At 41.2% G+C, this 23,979-nt stretch overlaps 1 protein-coding gene and 1 long non-coding RNA gene across 7 annotated transcripts; one reads left to right on the forward strand and one right to left on the reverse strand.

Annotated features, from left to right (window-relative positions):
* Positions 1-17,964, forward strand: LOC118165780. The gene is made up of 3 exons (XR_004750236.1): positions 1-11; positions 12,654-12,660; positions 17,832-17,964. It is a non-coding gene; the product is annotated as an uncharacterized LOC118165780 (long non-coding RNA).
* Positions 8,404-23,518, reverse strand: SPATA18 (spermatogenesis associated 18). 6 transcript variants are annotated; one of them, XM_035324032.1, is made up of 12 exons: positions 23,213-23,518; positions 20,795-20,900; positions 20,572-20,687; positions 19,006-19,124; positions 15,240-15,374; positions 14,383-14,614; positions 13,452-13,610; positions 12,726-12,901; positions 10,691-10,814; positions 10,177-10,242; positions 9,923-9,968; positions 8,404-9,438 (listed from the first exon to the last, which is right to left on the reverse strand). In XM_035324032.1, the coding sequence occupies exons 1-12, from the start codon at positions 23,297-23,299 to the stop codon at positions 9,431-9,433; spliced, it is 1,374 nt and encodes a 457-aa protein (XP_035179923.1). In that variant the 5' UTR covers positions 23,300-23,518; the 3' UTR covers positions 8,404-9,430. The 6 variants fall into 6 exon arrangements, with proteins under 6 accessions (XP_035179923.1, XP_035179920.1, XP_035179919.1 ...); XM_035324029.1 differs by lacking the exon at positions 23,213-23,518 and adding an exon at positions 21,636-22,700 and having other exon boundaries at positions 10,198-10,242; XM_035324028.1 differs by lacking the exon at positions 23,213-23,518 and adding an exon at positions 21,636-22,700.
* Positions 23,519-23,979: the final 461 nt, after the last annotated feature.

Raw genomic sequence — 23,979 nt, forward strand, 5'->3', positions numbered from 1 at the left:
TGTCCCAGGCTGTGTCCCACAACAGCTTATCCCAAGGGACCTGGGAGCTCCTCCAGCTTGAGAGACATCAGCTCAGCCTTTCCACCGGTGGGCTGAGGAGCAGAGAGGTGTCCTCCAAGTTGTAGCTGCAAGCTCCATACTGCACATGTGGGGCATTTTTCAGACACGAGGAACATTCACTTGGCTCCTCGCCACCACAACTTTCCATTTACAATGGGAACAAAACAAACGCAGCCCTTGTTCCAAAATCCTGGTGCGGTAAATGCGCACAATTGAATGATTGCTGCCATGGTAGTGGTTTATGACTTGCTCCATTTAGCCTGGTTCTTTGTAGCTGGGTGAATACATATTCGTCTGCTTCATATAGTAAGTAAGTCTGGTTCTGATTAGGCTCGCAGAGAGCTGTCAGAAAGTCAGACTCTAGCAAATAAGCCCCTGTAGGTTCACTTGGAAAAGCCCATAAAATGTCTGCTGTTCATTTAAATTAGGTTCAGAAAGAAACACGAACCTGAAAGCTGCCAGTGTTTATATATTTGATTAAGGGTGTTTTTTCTTTGGGGGCAGAGGAGGCTGGGAGAGGAGTTATTTGGGGAATGAGCCTCGTCAGAGCAGCCATAGGCCCTCATTCCTGCACACAAAAGAGGGTCAAGCAGGCGAGGGCAGGCACCCCGAGCTGCAGCGTAGCCAGAGTAAATCCCACCTCAGAACCAAAGCCCAGCAGTGGAGGAACAGCACAGCTACTGGGCAGTCAATTTGGAAGCCATTAGAGATGTGGCAGTGGCAAAAGCAACTCTCAACATAGACTTGACATCTATGGCTTGCTTAATTGCAATTTCTCAACACACCTCCTCTGAGCACGTTTGCCTGGGCTGCAGCCTGGATGGCAAAAGAAAAAAAGCTTGAAAACAAGAGGCAGCACTCCTGAGCTCGCCGTGTCTGACAAGGTCTGAACACCACACGTTGACTACACATTCTCAGATGCAACTTTAATGTTGGCCCACCAAAAAATGCAAGAGCCTGGGAGTGACAACAGCCCAAAAAGGAGCTGTTCCTTGCGTGTGAGCGCACAAAACACCACCTGCAGGCAATGCCCTGCATCCATCCTACCATTTTGCTGCTCTGCCTCGTTCAAGGAGCTCATTCTCCCATGTTGGGATCACATTTCACAGTTTTAGGGTTCTCTGGGCATTGAAACATGCTAGTTTAGTTATTGTTGCTGGTAGGCAGGCAGCAAAGGGCAAGCAACAGGTGCTGCCCTTGTTTCAGTCAGACCTTCCTTCATGCCATGGCAGGGTCAGGCCGCATTCAGCTGAGCACGTGTACTAATTGTAGGAAACAGTTAACAGGCACAAGGAATTATCTGTATCTTATCCAGTGCCGGCTTTCTATTAATTGTTCTCAAAGACTGAGGCTTTTCAGACTCATTTTAATTAGAAGGAGCAGTTGCCAAAAGCAATTTCTCTCAGGCATCTTTCAGCATGCGTTGAAGTCTTCATTTATCTGCTATTATTAGAAGGCTGGGTTAAAAAAAATAAAAAATAAAACAACAAACATTAGAAGAGCCCATCTTTTCAGGCTCTGAGAAGTCTCTTGGTCAGCAGCTCCTGCCCTTGGCTCAGCCACATCTCCCAAGCAGCTTTGCTCACTGGAGGCACTATGGCGTGCATCAGGGTGAGAACAGGCTACCTTTACGCCTGTTCAAAAGCACAGGTAAAGGGGCTGGTTATCTGCAGGACTGCTTAAAGGCACACTTGTGTTTCTTGGGTGATTTAGGGAAGCTTTCTGCAGAGAGGCAATCTGCCTTTTGAGCATATTCCCTCTAGTCCTGCCTCCCTGCCTGATTTTAGTCCAGGAGAGGCAAGGAGCCTCCTGTAAAAGCAAATAGGCAGAGAAAACGTGGAGGGAGAACAGCAGGGACAAAGAAAGCATGCTGGATGCCCAGAGACACAGATGCATTAACAGGCTGTTCCAGTGACAACAACAGCCCCACACACGTCTTGGCTACTAATGGTTGCATAGTTGGTACTTGGTGGACCAAACAAATCCCCAGCCTGGGGAAGGTGCCATCTGACCAAGGGAACGCAGTCTTCTAAGCTCTGGGTGGCCTGGGACTTGCAGGGAAGCAGCACAAACCCAGGAGTGGTGCAGAAGACACTTTCACAGAGGTATTTTGTCTGTGACAGGTAACATACATGTGTTGCAGAGGTGGCCACAATGTCCCTTGGAGAATTTAAAAGATGGTAGATATGAATGAGAAAAACAAACATTTCTCAAGAAACCAGAGCCATGTCATGAGTCAGTGAAGAGGTAAGGAGTTAGACTTCTTACTTCTATTAGACTTACTTCTAATAGACTTCTATTTCAGTTTAGCAAAGTTACATACTTTGCACGTGGAATTTCTCATATTTCATTCTGTGAATGCTAACAGACAGATACTTTCTCCCCATTGAGCAATGCTCTGTATTTCAACAAGTTTGTAGTGACGCTTTTAGCATTTATTTCTCCTCTTTGTAAAGTGGATGTAAATAGTGATAAATCAGATACTTCTCCTTGTAACATCAAGCACCAGGCAGTTTCTTTTATTGCTGCCAAGACTGTAAGGTTTGTTTTTAAACTCTGTTCCACCCCATGGACATTTTTAGTAACAGAGGCACACACCACGATGCATTATAGCATCCACAGACACCACTGACATGTTGTGTGTGCAAATGGATGGCCTAAGCTTTGATTTTCTAAAATAACTGTGGAAGGCATTTAGAGATGGAAGATCAAGAGTCCACAAAAAAAGTGTGGTGATGGATTGATGTTCTAGGAGGAAAAAAAAAGGCTCATCAATTTGAAACAATTGAGAACAATAAAACTTATTAATTGGTCACACATACTGAGACATCAGTGTGTGGTAGAAAAGATTAATATTGCCCTTGATCAATATGATCCTATATGGCATGTCCTGAAGGGACACTGCAATAGTACAATGAAACTGATAAACGCCATGATCCATACTTCTTGTTGGACCTTATCCTGAATGCTGAGCACCATTCCCAGCCATCTGGGCTCAAGAAAGATGGATTCAAAGAGAAATACACTCAGGGCCATTCAAGCAGGGCAATCAAGGAAATGAAGAGCCTCTACCTCCAGAGGAGATGGAAAGATTTGGCTTTTTAGGACCAAAGAAACAAAAACTAGAGGAGAGATGATTGGTCTCCAGGAACATATCGGTAGGGCAAATGCCAAAGGAGGGAACAAGCACTCCTGCAGATAGAGAGCGATACTGGCAGGAGAACAAAGAGCTACAGCCTGGAAGTGAACAAATTTGGGCTGGGACTCAGAAGAAAGCTTCCAACTTTTTTTCCAACACTGCAATGAGATAGTGTATGGTGCAAAACAAACTTGTTTTTAAAACAGCAATTAATAAGATTAAGGACACAATTAGCTAAAGCAGTTACTGTGACAGTCAGGCTCAGTGTTGCTCCTTCCAGCACCACACTGATGGCTCAGGAGATGCGACTGAGCCTGTCTGTGATCAGAAAATCAATGGAAGGCACAGCTAAAGGCAGGGAGGGTGCTTCTGATTTAAAGACTTCACAAAATTATTAGGCAAATACCTCTTTCAATCATGGAGAAAAACAGCAAACCCTTCCAGCCAACCATTACAACTGAACAATCACTCAAAACGGAGCTGTTTTGTCACCTGACATTTTTCTTGAACTAGATAAGAACTAGAGATGATCAAAAATGAAAAAATGCTGAAAGTAGTTCAACTACATTTTCAATGTGATTTTCAGTTCGGGGACAGGGTAGCATGTTAAGTAAAAATTATTTGAAAAGCTCAGACTATTACCAGGTAAATACCATATCCTTTGGAAAGGCCCATTATTATTATTATTATTTTTAATGACCCAAAACTTTCTAAGCAAAAACCAGCTTCTCTGAATAATGGATTGACAGTGATGCTTATTGGACATATGCCAGGGTTTTTCCCATTCTTATCAGGCAGCAACCCTCACCAGATCACTCGGCAAGCTACCTCTCTGTCTGACATCTGTAGATCAGCTGCTCAGATCTGTAACGTTTATACACGTATCTGCAAACCTCTCTCGGCAGCCTGCTTTTAAAACCATAATTTGAGTTAGAAAAGAGCTTTTTCGGTGCATAAGGCAACAGTGCCACCTCGTGGGAAGCGCTCTGCTTCCTGAGCAGCGCCAGGGGAGAGAGGGCAACAGAGCTGGCATGCTGTGCCAGCCTAGCTACAGCGGTACCGAGAAAAAAAAAACACCACAAGCTCACGATGGCAGATGTCACCCTGGGGTCTAGCACCCGATGCCCATTTGCAGCAACAGCAATTGAGATCTGGCTTAATTTATTTTAAGCTCCATGCAAAGCCGGCCAGGTGCTGTTAGCATAAGACACAAAGACAGGGTAGGCTTGGTATTTTATTAATTCTCTAACAAACTAACCAATTCACAATCCAGTTTTGAGCTACTAGTTTAAAACGTGCCATTTATTCAGGCTAAGTGAAATGGAAACATTACTCACTTTGCAGTTAGTCATCCCAGAATATGACTGGGTAAGAAAACATATGGTACTGACTGGTATCAATCAACTGAAAATGGTGAAATTCAGAATTTCATATGCATTTCATTGATTTCATGGCTGAAGAATCTGAAGACATTTAAATGACATGACAATGACAAAAAGACATGACATACTTCATTTAAACCACAAGCTCTTTAGGTCAAGCAATACACCATACGCTGATTAGAAATGAAAACACTAGTTGTATTTATACATAACAGACTGGCACAGCTCATCTGCGCCTGGTTTTGGTTAGGTAGGTTCCTGCCCAAATTGCATGTAGAAATGATCAAGTTTACCTTTTATTAACTGAGTCAGCCATAAAAGATACAAACTGTAGGAAAGGTCACAGGGCACAACATTTTCTGTGAATACAGGATGATGCTTCCAAATAATAAACGTTTGTCTTGTCATGCTGGTGTGTGTGTGTGCATGTATCACACAGGCAGGTTTTCACTGAAGGTCCTGAAAGCAGTTTACAAAGGTGTTATATCCACTTTATGTGACAGACTATATTTCTCTACTCAGAAAGGCTGAACGCCAGTGACCACAAAGAGAAGACAATAGCTCAATGATCCCTCTGTATAAACTGTTTCTGTTAAAACAATTCATTTGAACGCAGACCAAAGCATATTAAGAAAAAACAGATTCATGGGAAGCAATACTAGCAGTGCTAGGTAGTATCTTTACGCTGACACTTTGTTTTAAAACAGTTAACATTTCCTTGAGAACTTTAGGTCTGCAAGGCAGAAAGGTTGTATTCTCAAAGCCGTAAGAAAATGTAAATGCACTACCCACTTCATCTGTGTTATGCTTTCCTCTCCTAGAGGTTGTATTACAGGATGAGCTCTAAGTTTGTGCTCTGCCTCTTGAGTGAAAGGTAATTTCTACATAGAGAACACACCTGTAGATCAGCCTGCCAGCTTTGCTTACACGTGCTGTTTTAAGCTATCAGAAAACTGCTTCCAGTTTTTCAAACATAAAATGAAACGTACATTTTTAGTAAAACCAATTAGTATGCTGAAATACAGTACAGTCCTGAAACTTAAAACAATCTGAACATATGCTCATATAGCTGCAAGCCATAACAAACCGATTTTCATTTCTTTAATACAATGCTAGACTACTTAATGCTACAATAAGAAAATCATTGTCCAGTTAGCGCCAATCAAAGCTAGCTGGTGAAGGTTAAATAAAGCTGAAGGACAGTATTTAATTCTGATGGCACTGTTACTGGATGACTAACTTCTGCATTACACACATGCAGTATAAAAATGAAGTTAACAGGCTCAAGTCCTGGACGATGTATAGGCACATTTTTCCAGGAAGCATTGGATAATTGTTGCCTTCACATTTACTTTCTTGGAGCTGTAGGGTATGTTTGCTTCAACTTACCACTCACGTCTGGAGCCTCCCACAAGGCTGAACCAGCAGCACACTCACAGCCACCTAGATTAAGAGGGAGGGCTCCATCAGCTCCCAGCTTTGTTTCTCCTATCAGGTTATTAGCAGAATTCATCTAGGATAATTTCTGAGTTTGAATCTTCATCATGCAGTAGCAAATTTAGCTGAGCCATTTGTCCTCGGTATCTGCTAGCTAGGCATGCATTTGTACTTCATGTCATTCAGCTGCAAATATTGAAGAAGGAAGACCAAAGATATTTTGAAGACATTGTATTTTCCCAGAAATGTGCAATAAAACACCCACATGTTTAGACTACCTGGGAGTCAGGCTTTGAATTAAGCCAGACATCATCAGCCTTCACAAAGCTGAAGTGTGGTGGGAATTCTCCAGCAACCTCAGAATCCCTTACAAACATTCATGGATATCTTGGCCCAAAGGTGGTGCGTTTTTATACCTTGTACAGTCTCACTTCCATAAGTCCATCTCCAAAAAGTTTAAATTAGCTCAAAATCTAACCTTCTTTCTCCTGATTATCACTTTGGTCATAGGTCATACTATTCTAAAACTACCTTGTAACATAAGCCTTACTGATTTTTTATTGGTCACCTGTTAGCATCCATCCTTACAGTACTGTTTATACTTTGCTGTATTTACAACTGTGGCATTATTACCCAGGCTTGTGATTTAGAGAAAATGGTTAAAAAATAATAATATTAAGATTTTAAAAACTCCTATTAAAATATCAAGTCATTAATTTTGTATTCATTCTCCATTATTTCAAAGGATCTTGAAAGCAATTACAAAAATCCTTTGTAAAGGAAAGTTCTTTGCAAAAGTCTCTTACAAGCTCTTTTGCGTTTGATGGTTAATTTCCTATAATCTTTATTGGTATGCATTCTCTGCAGTTTTCATGTGGATAGAAGGAAGCACAGGAGCTTCTAACATGACACCAGCAGCAATCCTCTGTCTGACCAATGGATTTATTGGCTATAAATCAGATGTGCAGGCAGTAAGTACAGAACTCTGTATTCATACAAAAAATGACTGGCTGCAAAGTACAACGGAGTAGAGAAAGAATTGTTTAACTAATTAAGTGCTACCATGCTGCAGACCGACTTCCTATTTAGCTGAAAATTGTTTGCTCTGCTCTGAAACATCATGCAAAAAAAATCCTAGAGCTTTGTCACTACAAAAACAAATCATCATTAGTCATTTCATTGGTTTTCTATTTTACCAAGCACTATGAATCTCTATAGCTGTGCAAGTCTGGAACTAGCTTGCCTCTCATGCTTGTCAAGAAAAAACATACTTCCTTGGCGTGGTCTTAAGTTTTCTGAGTTGGTATGGAAGCTATTTCAACTCAATAGCAACGCAGACATACCTTGGTAATTACATGCAGAAGAGAAAAATATACTTTCTAGTCTAAAAAGACCTACATGTCTTTAGCCCTTCCTAATTAAAAGGTTTTGCAAATTTCTCCATTTTGTTGCTCAAAACCATACTTGGGATATCTAATTATCTTCTGTTGCCACACAAGTTGCAGGTGCTCAGTTTTTCCACAACTGATGTTTTCAGTCATGAGATCAGTGCAGAAATATGCAGGTTTACTGCAAGCCCAGATCCATGGCTGAGACTAACAAGTAGGCTCCTAGAATATGAAACATCTCACTTTGCATTTTCTCTTGTGACTTTCTCAGATAACAAGAAAGTACCTATATACATACACCTTTCATTTTTTGTGTCTTCTTCATTTGTTCAGAGAAGCCTTCATTTATTCAGAGAAGCTCTGTGAACGACCTTCTGTTTGGGACTGCATTTTTCTCTCACTCGTTCCTAACAGGCCTAATTCCAACAAAAACACATCTGTAGAACAAGAGTCACAGCTGATCCATGGTGCATGGGGGCCAGTGCTAAAGTCTGCCTGAAGTTTGTCCCTGTGCCAAAGAGCCTTGTGCCAAAGTCTTAAACCACACAAGAAGTAGAGAGAAAGAGCATGGACGTGTAAATCTGTACAAGGGATCTTTCCAGGGATCACATAATTTGTTCCTGTAACATAATTTTAAGGACTAAATAATTTCAGAACTTCAGAACTAATAAGAATATTTTTGTTCATGCTATTATAGGAATACTAATGAACTGTCATGTTCCACTGCATAGGCTACTGCAACAGGAGGCAGAAAGGATTTCTTCTTGATTCTGATTATTTATATTCTTTACATTTATATGCAAAAATTGCAGATAAATTCTTGGGAAGTTCCACGTTCTTTTGAAACATCAAGTATTGACTGGAATGAGACTGGATTTGATGAATTATAGATCAGATCCATTATGACAAACCCTATGTTTCTATGTAAAAACACAAGACGACCCCAAATGGCCACTTGTGTGGCTTGTACTTAAGGCTGGCCCGATAGATGAGGTTCAGAGAAAGACTATCAGTTCTCCGGAAAACAAACATGCTGGTCTTAAAATCAACTTTTACAAGTGGAACAACCAGTTTTAAAATGGAAGAATTAAAGACCTTTTCAGGTCTTCAATTTTTACATTTAAGATGTGATAAATGCCCACAGTAAGTGACAACTGGACAAGTTTTTTGACTGTGTTTATAGGAACTACTAATTTATCAGGCTGGTATGAAGTCCACCAAAAGCAATACTGAATAGACTACCTCAAGAAAATATTTCAGTCCTACATGTAGTCATTGGCACATTTTTAGAATACTTTAAGGTCCAAATTAGAAATGAATATAAAAATGTAAGTAGCAGTGAATTTAACAAGGACTATTACTGCTTTGCTACAACCACATATCCATGCTTTCTAAAGTAAAAGTCAATAAAGTCCTGGGGACTGATGGAGTATTGGTAGTTTATCACTATTCTGTGTGAGTTTTGCATTGTAGCTAGAAAATTCAGATTACTGAAGATTACTTAGAGATACTTCAAAGGATGCTGAGACTTGCACATCGCAAGATTGTTGCTGCTTTCTAAAACTGTAAATAAGCACCAGATAATTAAATTGTTTTCAAGTTAACAGCTAACCTCAACATTCTGTAACATTCACCATTTAGGTTACATTAAACATCCTGTCAAACTGTATCATTTGGTATCTAGGGAAGCCATTCTAGATGCAATAAATCTATCTCCATCCATAAGATTACAGCATGGGTACCTCAGTGCTCTGTAAACTTTGATAATTAGTACAACCCTGTATTGCATGCACTTTTTTGTTGTTGTTTTGTTCAAATCAGAAGGGCTGAATTAATTTCTAAAGTCCTAAGTAAGCCTTCTATAATAACAAAAACACACAAAAAACACACAACATATAACGCTCCTTTTGGAGGGACAATTGCCATTCACATTGTTACATTTGAGGTATTCCTTGAAGAGGAGAAGGCACCGGCAAAGTTGATGGATCCAGATGTACAGAATCACAGAAACTTATCCAGTTATCCTAATGTCCTGTTGGAGAAAAATGCACATTTCAGTACAACTGTTCTTCCTAAGTCTCCGAACTGCCTTGCCTTCAGTGTGCACACATTCATACTGTTTGAAATCCCCCCGCTTCAACCTCACCACTTAGCTATCTCTTTGGATTTTAAAAGGCATGAAGCTAGCAGGCATGCAGCTAACTGTATCTCTTGTGGGGAAGAGAAGTCTTATTACTATAGACCTGGCCATGGTAAAGGCAATCAGCAAAGACAGAGCACGTGACCATGACCTGAGAAGAATGAAAAGCAATCCATCTTCCCACGCAGAAATTTCAGCCCTCTCCCACGCACAGAAAAAGAGAACTACCCATTTTAAAAACAAGACTTGGACAAGCATTATAGAGTCAAAGACCTTCAGCATATTATTTTTTATCTTTGCTCAGTCTTTCAAGGGCTTAATTTGAAAATTGTGAGTTTGAACAATTTGAACTAATTGAACTAATATGCCCACATACTTGTGCTTCCGCTCCTCAGTGGTGAAGGACTGCGGCTTCGAGATAGCTGCAAGACAAAAGGAGAAGGGAATTTAGATGTGCCAAAATACTGTACACAAGAAAGGCATCTGGGAACCCATCAACATTCAGATTTGCACACTCTACTACATCAGTGCAACTCCACTGGTACAACATAAAATTCAGCAAGTTCCTAGTTTCTCTGAGTTTAAAATATCTGATGCTGTTTACACTAACAGCATTCAGCTGGGGCTTACATGAGATAGAAGAGGACTCACGCTACGGCTCCGGCTTCTGCTTCTACTTCTGCTCCTGCGAGACCACTACAAGAGATGAGATTGGCAAACCTCTTTTGAGAGAGGGCATTTATTAAAGGCAGACTCTGCAAGTAGATTTGTCATGCTGGAGACAAGTCGTGAGGACAGGGTAAACACACTAAATTTTCTTCCTAAAAAAAGGCTCTGCCAACAATCATACAACTTTTACTGCATGATGAATACACAATAAGGTAAATGGAACTAAATACAGGATGAGGATTTAAATCTAACCAGTATATAGTATATACCACTCGAGCCATACAGGTGTGTTGGGTCTGTGTGGGATGGAGTCACCTTTCCCTGCAGCAGCCCACACAGTGCTGTGCTCTGCACTCAAGTAAAACCATCACAACAGGGAAAAAAATAATAATCAAGAATTCATCTTTTTAAATTTGAAAACAGAGTTAAAATCCAATGAATACCCTTAACACGTTTCCTAAGGAAAAGTACATACCAGAGCTCCTCTTTTGGTGACTGCCTCTCCCTTCACAATTACAACATCATTTTCCATCAGAGCAGGCCATACATGATAGGACACCAAAGCAGCTGTGAAATCAGAGTCAAAACTACGATGGTACCTGTAGAAACAGAATATAAGATATATCTGCATGTAAGTGTCAAAGGATAAAAACGAGTCTTTGAGTTACCAAGGCAGAATATTAGTACAGCTCATATTTTTTCTTGACAGTATTTGCATATCTCAAAAATAAGTTTTCTTTAAGTGAACTTACAGAAGTAATGCATTTGTAAGAGCGATTTAACAGAATATATTTTCTATTTATACAGTCACCTCAATAAAACCTTCTCCCACTTCAGATGGCTGATTTGGCTATGATATTCTTGCATATCCCCCACAAAAGTCAAGGTCTTAGGACCACTGATTAAATCTCCTGAGCAGCATTTTGGCAGTCAGTCATCCTATCTTCCTGAAATTTCTTGTCAAAACAAGATCCATATAAAGGACATTACAGAAATACCCAAGATACTAAGATGTAACTTTATGGCCAAGACTATGTGACATGAGAGGCAATTTTATTAGCAAGATCTTCAGATACTGATAACAAAATATTGACTTTTCCAAAAATTATTTGGAAATGCTGTAGTAATGCAGCAGATATATTACCCCCATTACCTCCCAAAGTCTACAAAATTGGCTGAATAATACATGTATGGTTTGGTGAATTCAAACCCAAAACAATTACCAGATAACTGAAATAGAAAGTAGCAATGCATATATATATTAATAATGTATACAGAATAGTAATTCGTAAGAACAATGTCATAAACAGGCATGAAACTCTGCTGGAGGAAGGTATAAGGTGAAATGAAAGTTGGCTAACCCTTTTATAGGATGGCATTGCACCTAACTAACACAGCTATTTCAATTTCCACAAGTTTTGCTCCATGTAAGTGTAGAACACATATGATATACATGTAAACATATCTATGCCACATATATATCTGTACAGATAGTTAGATAAACTTATGTGTGGATGTACACACACACCTCCCACAGCAGCACATATAAACACATATACCCATTTTTTTGAAGGCCATACACATCAAGTAGGTGGCAAAAGTATTCTAAGACAACACTCTAGCATTGCTACCTTCTTAATTCAGTGAGTTGCCTTAGGTATCAAATAGCTAACTGCCCAATATTTGGACAGGACCATTAACTAGTTAACAACTTTGTACTCTCTTGAAGGGTTACTTTTACCTTCCCTATTTCTCTCCTTGGTTTCTCAAGCTCTTTCCTATATGGGCTCCATTCTATTTTAAATTATGATTAGAAACCTCCTCATTTCTGCGGCATCTCTTGCTTTCAGGAGCAGTGTTTTTTGGAGCTATCAATCCCATTAGTTTTCTTGAAGGCCTGGGAGTACCCTACAGTTCTGTCGGCTAAAAAAGCAGCCAGTCCTAACCCCATGGTAAAAAAGGAAAACTATGTTATGGTTTCTTTAAACAAGAATCATATTTCTAAAAGGCATTTTCCTTTTTGCTCAACTTTAAAACAGAAGAGACAGGAGTGTATTAAGATCTGTATGTCATACAGCAGCCACTGCACACGTTGATGATCCTGGTATCAGGCACTTAGAGCCAGACCTCAGTAGCAATTACTTTTACCAGATGGGCCAAAAGATGCAAGCATTTTTATAAACAGAGAAGGCAGACAGAGACTAAGCAGGAAAGGAAAAATAATAATTTTCCTCTTAAAGGATAAATGAAATAAACTCAAGAGACTGAAGTTTATCCAGAAAATTGTTCTGCTATTCATTAAAAAAGCTACCAATGCTGATCTACATCCTGGCATTTATATACCATTATAAGCCTTAAAGACATACCAAATTGACAATAGACCAGGAATATTTGCCCCAAGTTAATGTTCATCAATCTTAAACCTTCACATTAATTAGGAAAGAAGTAGACTATACAACCTGGTGGATTTTTTCCATCTTTGTCTTTTAAAGAAAATAAAGAATTCTTACTTAGTCTCACTGAAGAGCTCGCCATCCAAACCAAAGGCAATATCAAGAGGAGGGATGAGGGTCTGCATTGAAAAAGCCACACGGCAGAGCTCTCGAATCAAACTGCTGATCACAATGAAATCGACTTCTGGTGGGAATGAAATCTTTGGGTTCGTGTTCATGGAGCGAATTACTTCCTGAAAAGAAACACAATTGAAATAATTTGAGCTCACTAACACTTTTATTCATGAGGAAGTATGGAAATCCCTCCTAAATGTGCCTCTCAGCTTTGCCGCACTTAAAAATCAGTATAAAAGACTCCCAGAAATGTTATCTTAGACTATTTGAGAAAATATTAGCTTCAGAAAGAATGTGCTGTTATTTTAGAAGTAACATGAGCTACATCGTTGACATCAGTCTTAAGAGGGAGATACAGTTTTTCAGCACAATGTAAAGTTTAAGAAAAATACTAAAATTTAGCTTATATTTACTTGACTCGTACAGTTACACTGTATCTTGTCAACAAAATTATTCTGACAGAAACAGACATTATAGTCACAGGTAAATAAAACAAGTGAAAATTGGGCCGTACTGCAATATTATTTTGAAAAATAAATTGCTACAAGACAAAATTCATGCAAGACACTTCTCTTCCTACTCCAGATTACAGAACATTTCTAGTTTGTGCACTGTGAAGTTAGCTCCTGAAACAGAATAACACATCCCTTCCCCACCACCCTGACTTACATTGACACTGGCTTGAACATCGTATAGATCCTCATGGCGAACTATATAATCCAGGACAGTGTCTTCAAGTGACTCAAGCCCTGTGTGACCTAAAGACAGAGTCTTTCTTACACGCATTTTGAATTGCCTGTAGGCCATCTTTGCTGCTTGGAAAGACTCCTGGAAATGTACAAAACATCTAGTTTAATCCTGGAGATTGTGAGGTTAGATTTTTAGCAACAATCTGAAACAATGAACTTAAACCAATATCACAGTTTAAGGAGGAAGACAAAACACTGCTGTAGCAGTGAATGTTAAAAATAGTCCTCAGTTTGGGAGGACTTCTGATTAAACCAAGTGTGAGTTATTTTTCTGAAGACAGGATTAAGAAGCTTTCCACTCAACCTATTTCTATAAAGGATTCCCTCACATACACGCACAGAATCAATGGAGTTACATTTGGAGACATCAAGAACAGAATATAATATTTGCATTTTATGTGCCACAGCCTAACATGTCAGACAGTACCTTTCATCTGTTGGGAAGAAACATTGGTTCATAGGGTGTGTGACTGATGAACGTGGAAAAAAATGCACTAAGTTAGACATGCTTGGGATCATATACATTAAGAGAGTCACTGCCTCTCTGATACACTGATTTTATAGACAAGAAAATTTGCAAACAAATTTATTCAGGCTGTGTTCATAGTAAGCGTGAGGTATGTAGGTAATTTCAAGGGACCCAGAAAAACAGAAAAACACATAGCTGCAGGCAAGAGGAAAGCATGATATGGAAATCTTTCCAAAAGTATTTATTTAAATGCAGCAGTGCTTTTTAGTGCAGGAATCATCTACCTTTGAAAGCCATTCAGAGTCTTCCTATGTCTTAATCCAATCTAGTCACAGTATTTTACAGACCACTTCTGTGAAACAAGAAAAAATTTTGTCCTTACCACAGCTGCAGTGTATATTATCCTCTGCACCATCTCTTTGTCAGCGATGTATGTCCTCAGAAGGGTCTCTGCATCCAAGCGTTCGTGAGCATAGATGTCACCGAAGCGAGCTACAAGGCAGGCGTGACGGGAAGCGTTGGTCCGCCTGGCTCGGCCAGGTGAGCAGCTCCTCAGGGGAAGCGGACTGGGCGACCTGCTGCGTCTCGGGGAAGGAGAGCGGCTCCGCGCAAGTCTAGGAGAGGTGTGTAAAGAAACATAAGGTCACTTCAGCATCCTCAGATGCCTTGACTTTTGCACCAATTTAATTACTATCAGGGTAAAACAAGATAGTTAGAGAAATAAAGCTGCAGACTATTAGCTTAGCATGAAGGAACTTGTGTCAGTATATCTTACAGGATACATCTGGAATGATAAGATTAAACTGACTCCAAAACTGTATGCAGCCACGCACTGTGTTCTGCAGAAACACACTTTTAACAACTAAAAATTGAGAGATCTGTTTGTCTTCCAGTAGCACTGAAGAGCTGTAAAGTCCAAGAAATACAAATATAATAATAATTTCTGCCCTGGGTACAGTATGCACTGAGGACTTATAAACAAAAACTAACCACCTGTTCCTGTACCGTTGCTCTCAGTCTATTTTGTAAAGCTGCTTTCTTTGCTGTAAGCTCAACATTACTGCTCAAAATTAAAACACTGGGCACTAGGATAAATCAGATGAAGTGTTTACAATCCCTTACAACAAAGTACAGAAGTTTAACTTTTCTTCATGCTTCAATTTAAAATAATGAGAGAATTCATGCTACCTAACTTGAACAATTTCTCCAATCCAGTTACTTCTCTGAATAAGGCCCTACCTGCTCTGGAGAACAGACTTTTGGGCATCCAGGATAGAAATCTCATCCCGCAGCATTTGAATCTGCTGCTCATAATCATTCCAACGATCTAACTTCCTCAGAGAGTCCTCCTCTCGGGCACGGGAATCCTTCAGACTTAACCACATGGAATAAAGTTAGTCACAAGATGCCCTTCTCCCAGTGCAAACCAGCTATCAATTAATCCTTAACAAACAAGAACAGAAAAATAGGAGAAGTATTGAGCAAGCCAGACTCCTTATGATGAAATACTGTGAAATTAAGTGTAAAAAAACTCCAAAGCATACTCATAACTACACTTTAAAGTGTAACGGTGCATGGTAGCAAGAGGCCAGATACACCAAATTTTGTTACAGGAAAGATCACTAATTTCTGGCATTCATGCACTAGCTCATGTGATGAAGCCTAAGAAAGACTTGTTTCTTTCTCATATTTGACATCGAGAGTCAGAAATGTAGGACAGAAAACTGAGCTGACTTGGTTTTACCTCAGGTCCTCAGGTCCTTTTCCTGATGGAACATTTGGTCAGAGGACATTCGTAATGATGTTCTTCAAATAATATCAGAAGCTAATGATTCCTCCCTTGCTCCTCCCCATATAAAAAATGTTTCTCAAACATTTGCAGACAACCAGCTACATTTACTCTTACTTAATGTTAGGAACAGGTCCAAAGGTAAGGCCACAAAGATTATCAGAGGGCTGGAGCACCTCTCCTACAAAGAAAGGCTGAGAGAGCTGGGGCTGTTCAGCCTGAAGAAAAGAAGATTCCAGGGAGACCTCATTGCCGCTTTTCAGTACTTAAAATGGGACATATAAAAAGATGGAGAGCAACATTTTCCTCAACCAGATAATGACAGAATAACAGGAAATGGTTTTAAACTAAAAGAGTTTAGATTAGATTTAAGAGTTTAGTTTAAACTAAAAGATTTAGATCAGAGGTTAGGAGGAAATTCTTCACTCAGAGGGTGGTGAGGCACTGGCACAGGTTGCCCAGAGGAGCTGTGGATGCCCCATCCCTGGCAGTGTTCAAGGCCAGGCTGGACGAGGCCCTGGGCTACCTGACCTAGTGCGTGGCATCCCTGCCCATGGCAGGGGGTTGGAACTAGAGGATCTTTAAGGTCCCTTCCACCCTGAGCCATTCTATGATTCCATAATTCTATGCAGTCTGCATTAAGACCTACACACGGAAATTGTGAGAGGCTTTGTTCTCAGTGAATTACTTTAATCTGGAAGACAGTATTCAAGTTACATCTAAGAATCAAGGAGTTATATGAGCTACTTTTCAACCAACAAATCAAAAGAGGCCATTTTATGTGAATATAAGTTTATGCCCCATGTATCCATTCAAAAAAAAACTAAAGTCTGAAGCAATGGCTTTCCTGGCAGAGGTTCCACAGATGAAATCTGACAATTAGTATTAATCTACAAGTAATGATAGATATCCAGAAATGAACAAGTGATATTCAACTTCATATATAAATTGAGACTATAATGACCTGAAGGATTTTTCTTTGTTCATCTTTACTGGGATTAGCTCATCCCCTTAACTGCCCTAAAATGAAGGAAACTCATGGACAGTTATACCTTCCTACGGGGAAAGATCCAAGCCATGTCTCCTTCATTTTGAAGTGCATTAACATTATTTAACTACAAGGCTGCAAGCATTTTTTAAAAACAACTATTTCTTTTCTTGAAATGACAATTATCACAAGAATTCACATGCTGTTGGAGGAATTTCTACTAACTTCATGTTCTTTTCTGATGCTATAACAAAAAAAAAAAAATCTAGGCTGCATTTCATAACCATGAAGAATGCTTTCAGAAACTGTATTGAAGTGAAAAGGTAGGTCCCCCAGCTGCACTATTACTGATCTAGATTAACTTCCCAGATGTGACCAAAACACTTAGAAACTCAAAAAACATTTTTAAAACAGAGATAGCAACTGTACTAATATCCATGTCTATTTCTGTGCAAACAGGCAAAAGGATTTGGAAAACACAGTCAGAAAGAAAAAGCCTTTTAAAGAACCTTATCTTAAGATGGACAAAAGACATTTAATTCTCTCTAACACTTATGCTGCTTCCAAGAGCATCACAGACAGAAACGTTTGTTTACAACTTGCTGCATTCAGAATGTGGATCTCTCCTATTAACTTCATCTACAAGACTCAAATACTTGGTAGTTTGATAGCTGCTCATTTCAAAGTAACCATTCCTCTAGCCTAAGGACAAAAGGGTACAAATTCAGCAAGAACAAATGCTCTTCTCACATGGATTAACTTATGTTAATTCTTCCTATAATGCAAAGAGAAAAAAAAATATATATATATATATATAAAACACATGTCCAGAAGCTAGACCTGTTTTTCCTGTGTAGCTTAGGACAGTGTAAAATAAACAGAATCCACTCAGGTAGATGACAGACTGCCTCTGCATGCTGACGTTCTGCCACAAATACTTTAAGATTAGATTTTTCTTATGCTGCTCCTAGCTGAATAATTTCAGTCTTCTGCTGCCGTAAGAGTAGTGGCTGATTTGGTCTTTGTCTTCATGAGCCAACTGGGTTTGTGGCAGACATTAATAACTTTCATGGTAAGGGCAGAGATTCCACCAGAGAATTTAATGTGACAAATTGACTGTGTCAGCAGACCAAGTCTGTATCAATGGAACACATGAAAACCATCACAGTGGCCTTTGTGCAGGCTGTCAGCACACAAGCAGTGTATAAGAGTCATATCTGACTAAGTCATAACAGAATTATTTTGTTACAACTGTTTATTTTTCATTAAGGCTCAATTCCAGTTGCTCCATCTATTTCAGCAATTTATAGCACTCAGAATGACTTCACTGTCCATAAATGGGGTACTGACAGACTTCTTCCATAGTCAAGAATCAGAATGTCTGCATTTATACAAGATGAGGCATAACAGATACTAACATGAAAGCAGGAGATAGCTGCAAGATTAGGATACAGGATTAAATATTCTTTCTATTGAATCTCTTTCCTCAAATCTAGCTTGTGCAGCTTGCAGTCTTGAGAACCTGATATTCTTGGAATCCCTTAAACACATTAATTTATATCACTTTTTGTATCACAGAGGCCTGTGAACATTCATTGTTCTCATGCTAGCAGAATGCTTGAGAACACATCTGTCACTGGGAGCCACCTCCAAAATGTCCTTGGAGGTGGCAATAACTGGACCAATTTGTTTCTAAGTCTCTTTGAGACTACAGTGCTCCACAAAGTGTTTCATGCAACTGGATGACAACTGTTCAGTCCTAGCGACTTACGTGAAAAATCTATCTTTCTTCCTCCATCTTAGTTAGTCTTTTGATCTTCTTAAATATTTACATGCAATTACATACCGTAACTAATTATGACATGGTCCTTCAATAATGGTTGCACTCTAGCTACTCAATTGAGTTTTATCAATGTTTGCTCAGCATACAACAGTCTGTCAACTGTAATCCAACTGGGACAATCAGTCCTTTTGGCTGGACCACTGTTCTGTTTTCCAACTCTTCTGCCAAAAGCAAAACCCACCAAGTCAATTGATGAAAGCAAGTATGATTATATCATCTGTACCGTACTTTGGGCACACATGGACAATCCAGAGCCTAGACATATTTTGAAGCACTGATTTTGAGCCAGAAATGAAACATTGCACACATCTCTATTAGTATTTAGATGTCAAGAGAAAGATATCTTATTGAAAAGGAAAAAAAGAATCATAGTTAATTTCCCTACTCTTGTTGCACATGGTTGAGCTCTAGACGTGTTGAAGTGAGTTCTTCCTGAAGCTCTTGCAGCTGAAAAGTCTGACTGGTGGCCAGTTGCCTCAGCTGCCTCTCTTTCTCAACTGAATCCTGAAATGAAACACAAAATGGCACTGCTTGACTATTCTACCTTACAGAATCCTCCAACAACGTAGCATAGCATTATTAGCATACACCTTTCTAAACATTTATGTAAAGATCATTTCCAAGGTAATTGAAAACAAAAGCATTTGCATACCTTCGAGGGACATAAGCAATAACTTCAAGGCGCATAAAACAAAGACTTAATTGTATTAGAAAAAAGATTCACTTCACATGCACTTCATAATAGAGACCACAGAAGGTCTGCATATGCATATTTACTACCTGTGTACACACCATCTGGACATAGTGTTCTTGCACATGTGCTAAGTTTTTTTCTTAATAAAGTGTTCTGACCAACTCAAGTAAAGTTTTTGGGCATTCCCATACGCGGGATAACAGAAAATGTTACTAGAACAGATCAGGCAACTACTGGAATTCAACAAGCACGTTGCTATACATGTAGCCATGCCTTTAACACCCTACAGATTTGACTCATACTATCAGATTTAAATAGGCAGCTGTGCAGCAGGCTTTTCTTTATATTTTGAATGTCATGTGCAATGACAAATCCGTAACAGGTACATCGTCATTTATTAACACCATAATTTTACATTTTGCCTTTTGTCAGAACCTATTCTGCAGCACACTAGAATCTGAGAAATGTACTAAGGGATATTACTTTTCATTTGTCCTTATCTTAATTGTGAAAGATTTTGATAGAAGAGGTCTAAAAATGAGAAGTTGGAGAGCATGGTAACATCACTGCCAGATCCCAAGATCTTCAGTATTTTCCCCTCATCTGCATCAGCCTACACTCTTATTTTCTCTCAAAGCACACAAGCATAGAGCAACAACAGATCTGTCTTCCCCTGCAAAGTGTTAGTAATATGACCCTTTCAGTAAATACCAAGTACATACTAACTCCAGATCTCAAGTCAGGCAGGTGGTGGTATCATGACGGATATGAGCACTTTCTTTTTCCCTTCTAGAGATTAATATAATGCTTGGATACTAAGAAAATATTCTTCAAAAAATAAATAAATAAAATAAAAGGAGCTCACAGATGAAAGCATAGGGTTTTATACACACCTTCAGCTTACATCTGGATTTTCATATACCAATAAGTTTTTACCAACAGATACATGATGGAAATGCTTCTATAATGTCTTCGCAAGTGTAAATGTAGCTGAATTCTTTGCCTAGAAAATGAAAGCTGTACAAAAACATTTCTTCTCTTACCAAGAAGTAACTATAATGACCTCTTTGATTTCCCATTCAAAGGAAATGTAAGATGACACAGAGCAACAACATAGCTGTCACCATGAGCAACCAATGACATATTTCATTAAGCAAAATCAAGGAGGGATGCTATTATTAACAGAAAGTGATTAATGCTCTCCTGCAGGCAAAAACTTACACCATTCTATTCCCTTAAAATAACTTCCCTGAGTACCTGAATGAAAGAGAGGCCACTTTCAAAGAGCCCTCCTGAAGCAGCACAGGAAAAACAAGTTCCTAGCCATGGCAGAAGACGAGTTTTTATTGTTTCTACACCTGCATAATGCCCACCTAAGAAAACACAAGCATTAAGAAATTGTGAGAACACCTACAGAGGAAGACAGAACAGAAAAAGATGACACGTGAAATGTGTGAGTACAGAAAAGGCACTGCTTTACCTTCTTGAGACGTTTCATTGAGGATTGTGAAGAGCTGCCCTTGAATCACAGAGTTCATTTCTATTATTTCACAGCATCGGTTCAGATTCTGATCACAGGTATTAATCTATAAATTAATGTGTAAATTAATATATCTGCCTGGGATTTATTGCATAGAATGATTCCAGTTATGATCACAACATTAAAGGGCTGTTTTGGGGGGTTTTGTTTGTTTGTTGCTTTTTGGTTTTGTTTTCGATAATTACATCTTCTCATCCTTTTCTTACTGCATCCTCTAGAAAACTCATCTTCAAAAGTCTTACGTTGTTAATAGGCACACAGACAAGACATCAGAACTCCTAACACCCCGTTAATTCACCGCTGGGGAAAACGTATTCCTTTCCCCAGTAATAAAGAAGATGCAACCACAAATAAATCTATAAGAAAGATCATAAAGATGTGTTAAAATCTTTCAACGCTGAATTTAGCTTAATAAGATAGGAGATTATTAGACGAATAAAACATCAGTCCAAATTATGACTTTGTGTATCAGCTGAAATAACATAAATAAGGCCATTATCTTGCTTTATCAACAGCCACGAGGCCTACATGCAATTTTACTCGATTTTTAAGAGTTATCAAGTGAAACAAATAATACTCGAGAATGGGCAAACCCCAGCATTAAGCCAAGGAAACAACAGAACAGTAAAGTTGCACCACTTTCAGCAAATACAATTCTAAAAGAAAGTGATGGAGTCCAGGATGCTACTGCACCTGCCAGGGAAAAAAAAAAAAAAAATTGTACCCACAACCTTGACCTCTATCCATAACCCGGGTATCACCTTCAACTGGGATCGCTCACCACGTGGTTAGGCTTTAATGGCTCCATATGGCTTTTCAAGCTTTGAAAACAGGCGCAGATCTCACCCATGCCCCAGTCACCTTGCACTGTGATTGCTGCAGCGTGCTTTCCTCTGTCCTCCAGGAGCAGTCTTGCCCTGCTAGCATCCACTAGAACACTACCGCAAATTGCATTTTTCCAGCTCATTACACTGACATGACACCCACGGTGCTCCCATCTGCCAGCTCCTCTCACCACAGCAGACTCAAGCTGCTCGTCTTCATTTCCCAAGACCTCAGGGACTACCTTCACCTACCTTCCTTTACCATGGAGAGTTCAGCTCCCGCTACCATCAGCCTCCCGCAAGGCCAACCTCCACCATCCATTTGCAAGACTTTAACACGAGTGCTTCTGTTCTCCATCCTCCAGTGCCCTGCACTCTGCGATGTCTTTACCAGCTACCTTCAAACTCCTCCTTAGTCCTGTCCTTTGCCATGCATCCTGCAGAAAGGCTGCCAGGCACTATAACGCCTACATATGAGGAACTGACTTGAGAAGGCTGCACCTCTGCTCAGTGCCCTCACTCACCAACTGCAGCACGGCCAGTGCTCTGAGGCATCGGATACATGGGGATACAGGAGTGAGGATCCTGTCCAGACTGTTTTTGCTGAGAGAATTTAGGATTTTCAAATCTCAGTTCCCTTCCTTGCCTCATCTTCCCCTAAATTTAAACTCTTCTCTCCTGCTTCCACTGTGTCACCTCCTTGGTCTCCTGTCATGTCCATCTCCCATTCTCTCACCCCTAAACCTCTGTTCACCCTGTCACATCTGCCTCCAGCTGTATTCACGCCATCCCTGAAATCACAGAGTCAGGGAACTGTTAAGACTGGAAAAGCCCTCCAAGATCACCTGGTCCAACCATCCCCCTACCACCAATGTCGCCTGCTAGACCATGTCCCTCAGCACCCCGTCCAACCTTTCCTTGAACACCCCCAGGGACGGTGACTCCACCACCTCCCTGGGCAACCCATCCCGATGCCTGACTGCTCTTTCTGAGAAGAAATGTCTCCTCATTTCCAACCTGAACCTCCCTCCCCTGGCACAACTTGAGGCCATTCCCTCTCATGCTTCCCTCCTCCTCAAACCCTCCTGGCAGCTGATTTCTTCCAGAGAAGTCTCAGGGAGCGGCTGACCCTGCTCTCACACGCTTCCCACTTCTGACCATCTTTTTCCTCACGCCTTCCTCACCGTCCCCACACTCATTCTCTCTGAGCACCCCCGTTACTTCGCCTAGTGCCTCCCCGTGTATAACAGACTCTTCCTTTTTGACTCCGTCTCGGCTGTTGCAGCCCGCACATCACTTTTAATCCCGTATCTTTGCTGTCAGCGAACACTGCCACGGGCAGAATAAACCCACGGGAGCCGAAGCAGTGGGTGCCAGCAGCCCATGGGGTGTCCGTGTGCGTGTCCTCGGGGCCCGAGGCCGGCTGTCACCGCGGCAACCACCGCAGCTCCCGGCCGCCGGGGAAACGCCGCTGCTGCCCGCGGGGCCCCGCAGAGAGGCGGCCGAGGCGGGGGGGGGCCGCGGCTGTCCCCACCTCGTAGTCCCGGTACCAGTTCTCCAGCTTCTCCTGCAGCAGCCGGCAGCTCTCGGCGCTGACTAGCCTCCTCAAGCTGTCGGCCATGGCTGGCCGGCAGCTCGCTCGAGGACTGGGGCCGGGCTTGGGACGGGCTGCTCGGCTTGTCCCGTCCCGTCCCGTCCCTCCCGGGAGCCCTCGGCGGGCGGCACGGCGGCCGCTGGTTCTGCCGGCCCGGCCCCGGGCTCGCCGCTCCGGGCGGGGTCGCGGCCCCGCCGCTTTTATAGCCGCGATTGTAACGTGGGCCCGGCCCGGCTGCCACGGCGACGAGGGCAGGGCGCGCCTCCGTTGTGGTAACGGGGCGGCCGCCACGGCAGCCCGGGGACACGGCACGGCCCGGCCCGGCCCGGCAGGGCTCGGGGCAGCGCTGCCCTGCGGCTTCTGCTTGCAGGGGCGAGGCGAGGAGCACCGCGGTACCCCGCGGCTGTGGGACTGAGGAGGAGGCGACGGCGTAGGAGGCAGCGTTTCGTGGCGTTTCCCCAAACTGCACTCTAAAATGGCATTTCCCAACGTGAATAAAAATATAATAGTTATTTGGGCTAAATGAACAGAAACACGGTGACTTGCTTGCGAAAGGACCTGTTGCGGGGAACGCAGAGAGGTGTGGGCGTCTCTGCAAGGGTCGTTCACTGTGCGTGGACACTTTCCAAGTCGCCTTTTGCCATCCATCATTTTATTCCACTGACCAAAGTCCCCTGCCATCCCCCGTCCCCCGAGTGCTTCACCGC

Source organism: Oxyura jamaicensis, chromosome 4 (assembly GCF_011077185.1).
Source record: "Oxyura jamaicensis isolate SHBP4307 breed ruddy duck chromosome 4, BPBGC_Ojam_1.0, whole genome shotgun sequence".
Classification (NCBI taxonomy): domain Eukaryota; kingdom Metazoa; phylum Chordata; class Aves; order Anseriformes; family Anatidae; genus Oxyura; species Oxyura jamaicensis.

Bases quoted from the DNA above. Each gene is read 5' to 3' on its own strand.
- SPATA18 (XM_035324028.1), bottom strand. From the start codon at position 21,821: ATGAGCTGGAAAAATGCAATTTGCGGTAGTGTTCTAGTGGATGCTAGC. The intron at 15,375-19,005 runs GTAGGGAAATTA...CATGTGGTTAAG, and splicing joins CTCAACCATGTGCAACAAGA to TCTGAAGGATTCCCGTGCCC. The intron at 9,969-10,176 runs GTAAGCCCCAGC...TTTGTCTTGCAG, and splicing joins TGAGTCCTCTTCTATCTCAT to CTATCTCGAAGCCGCAGTCC.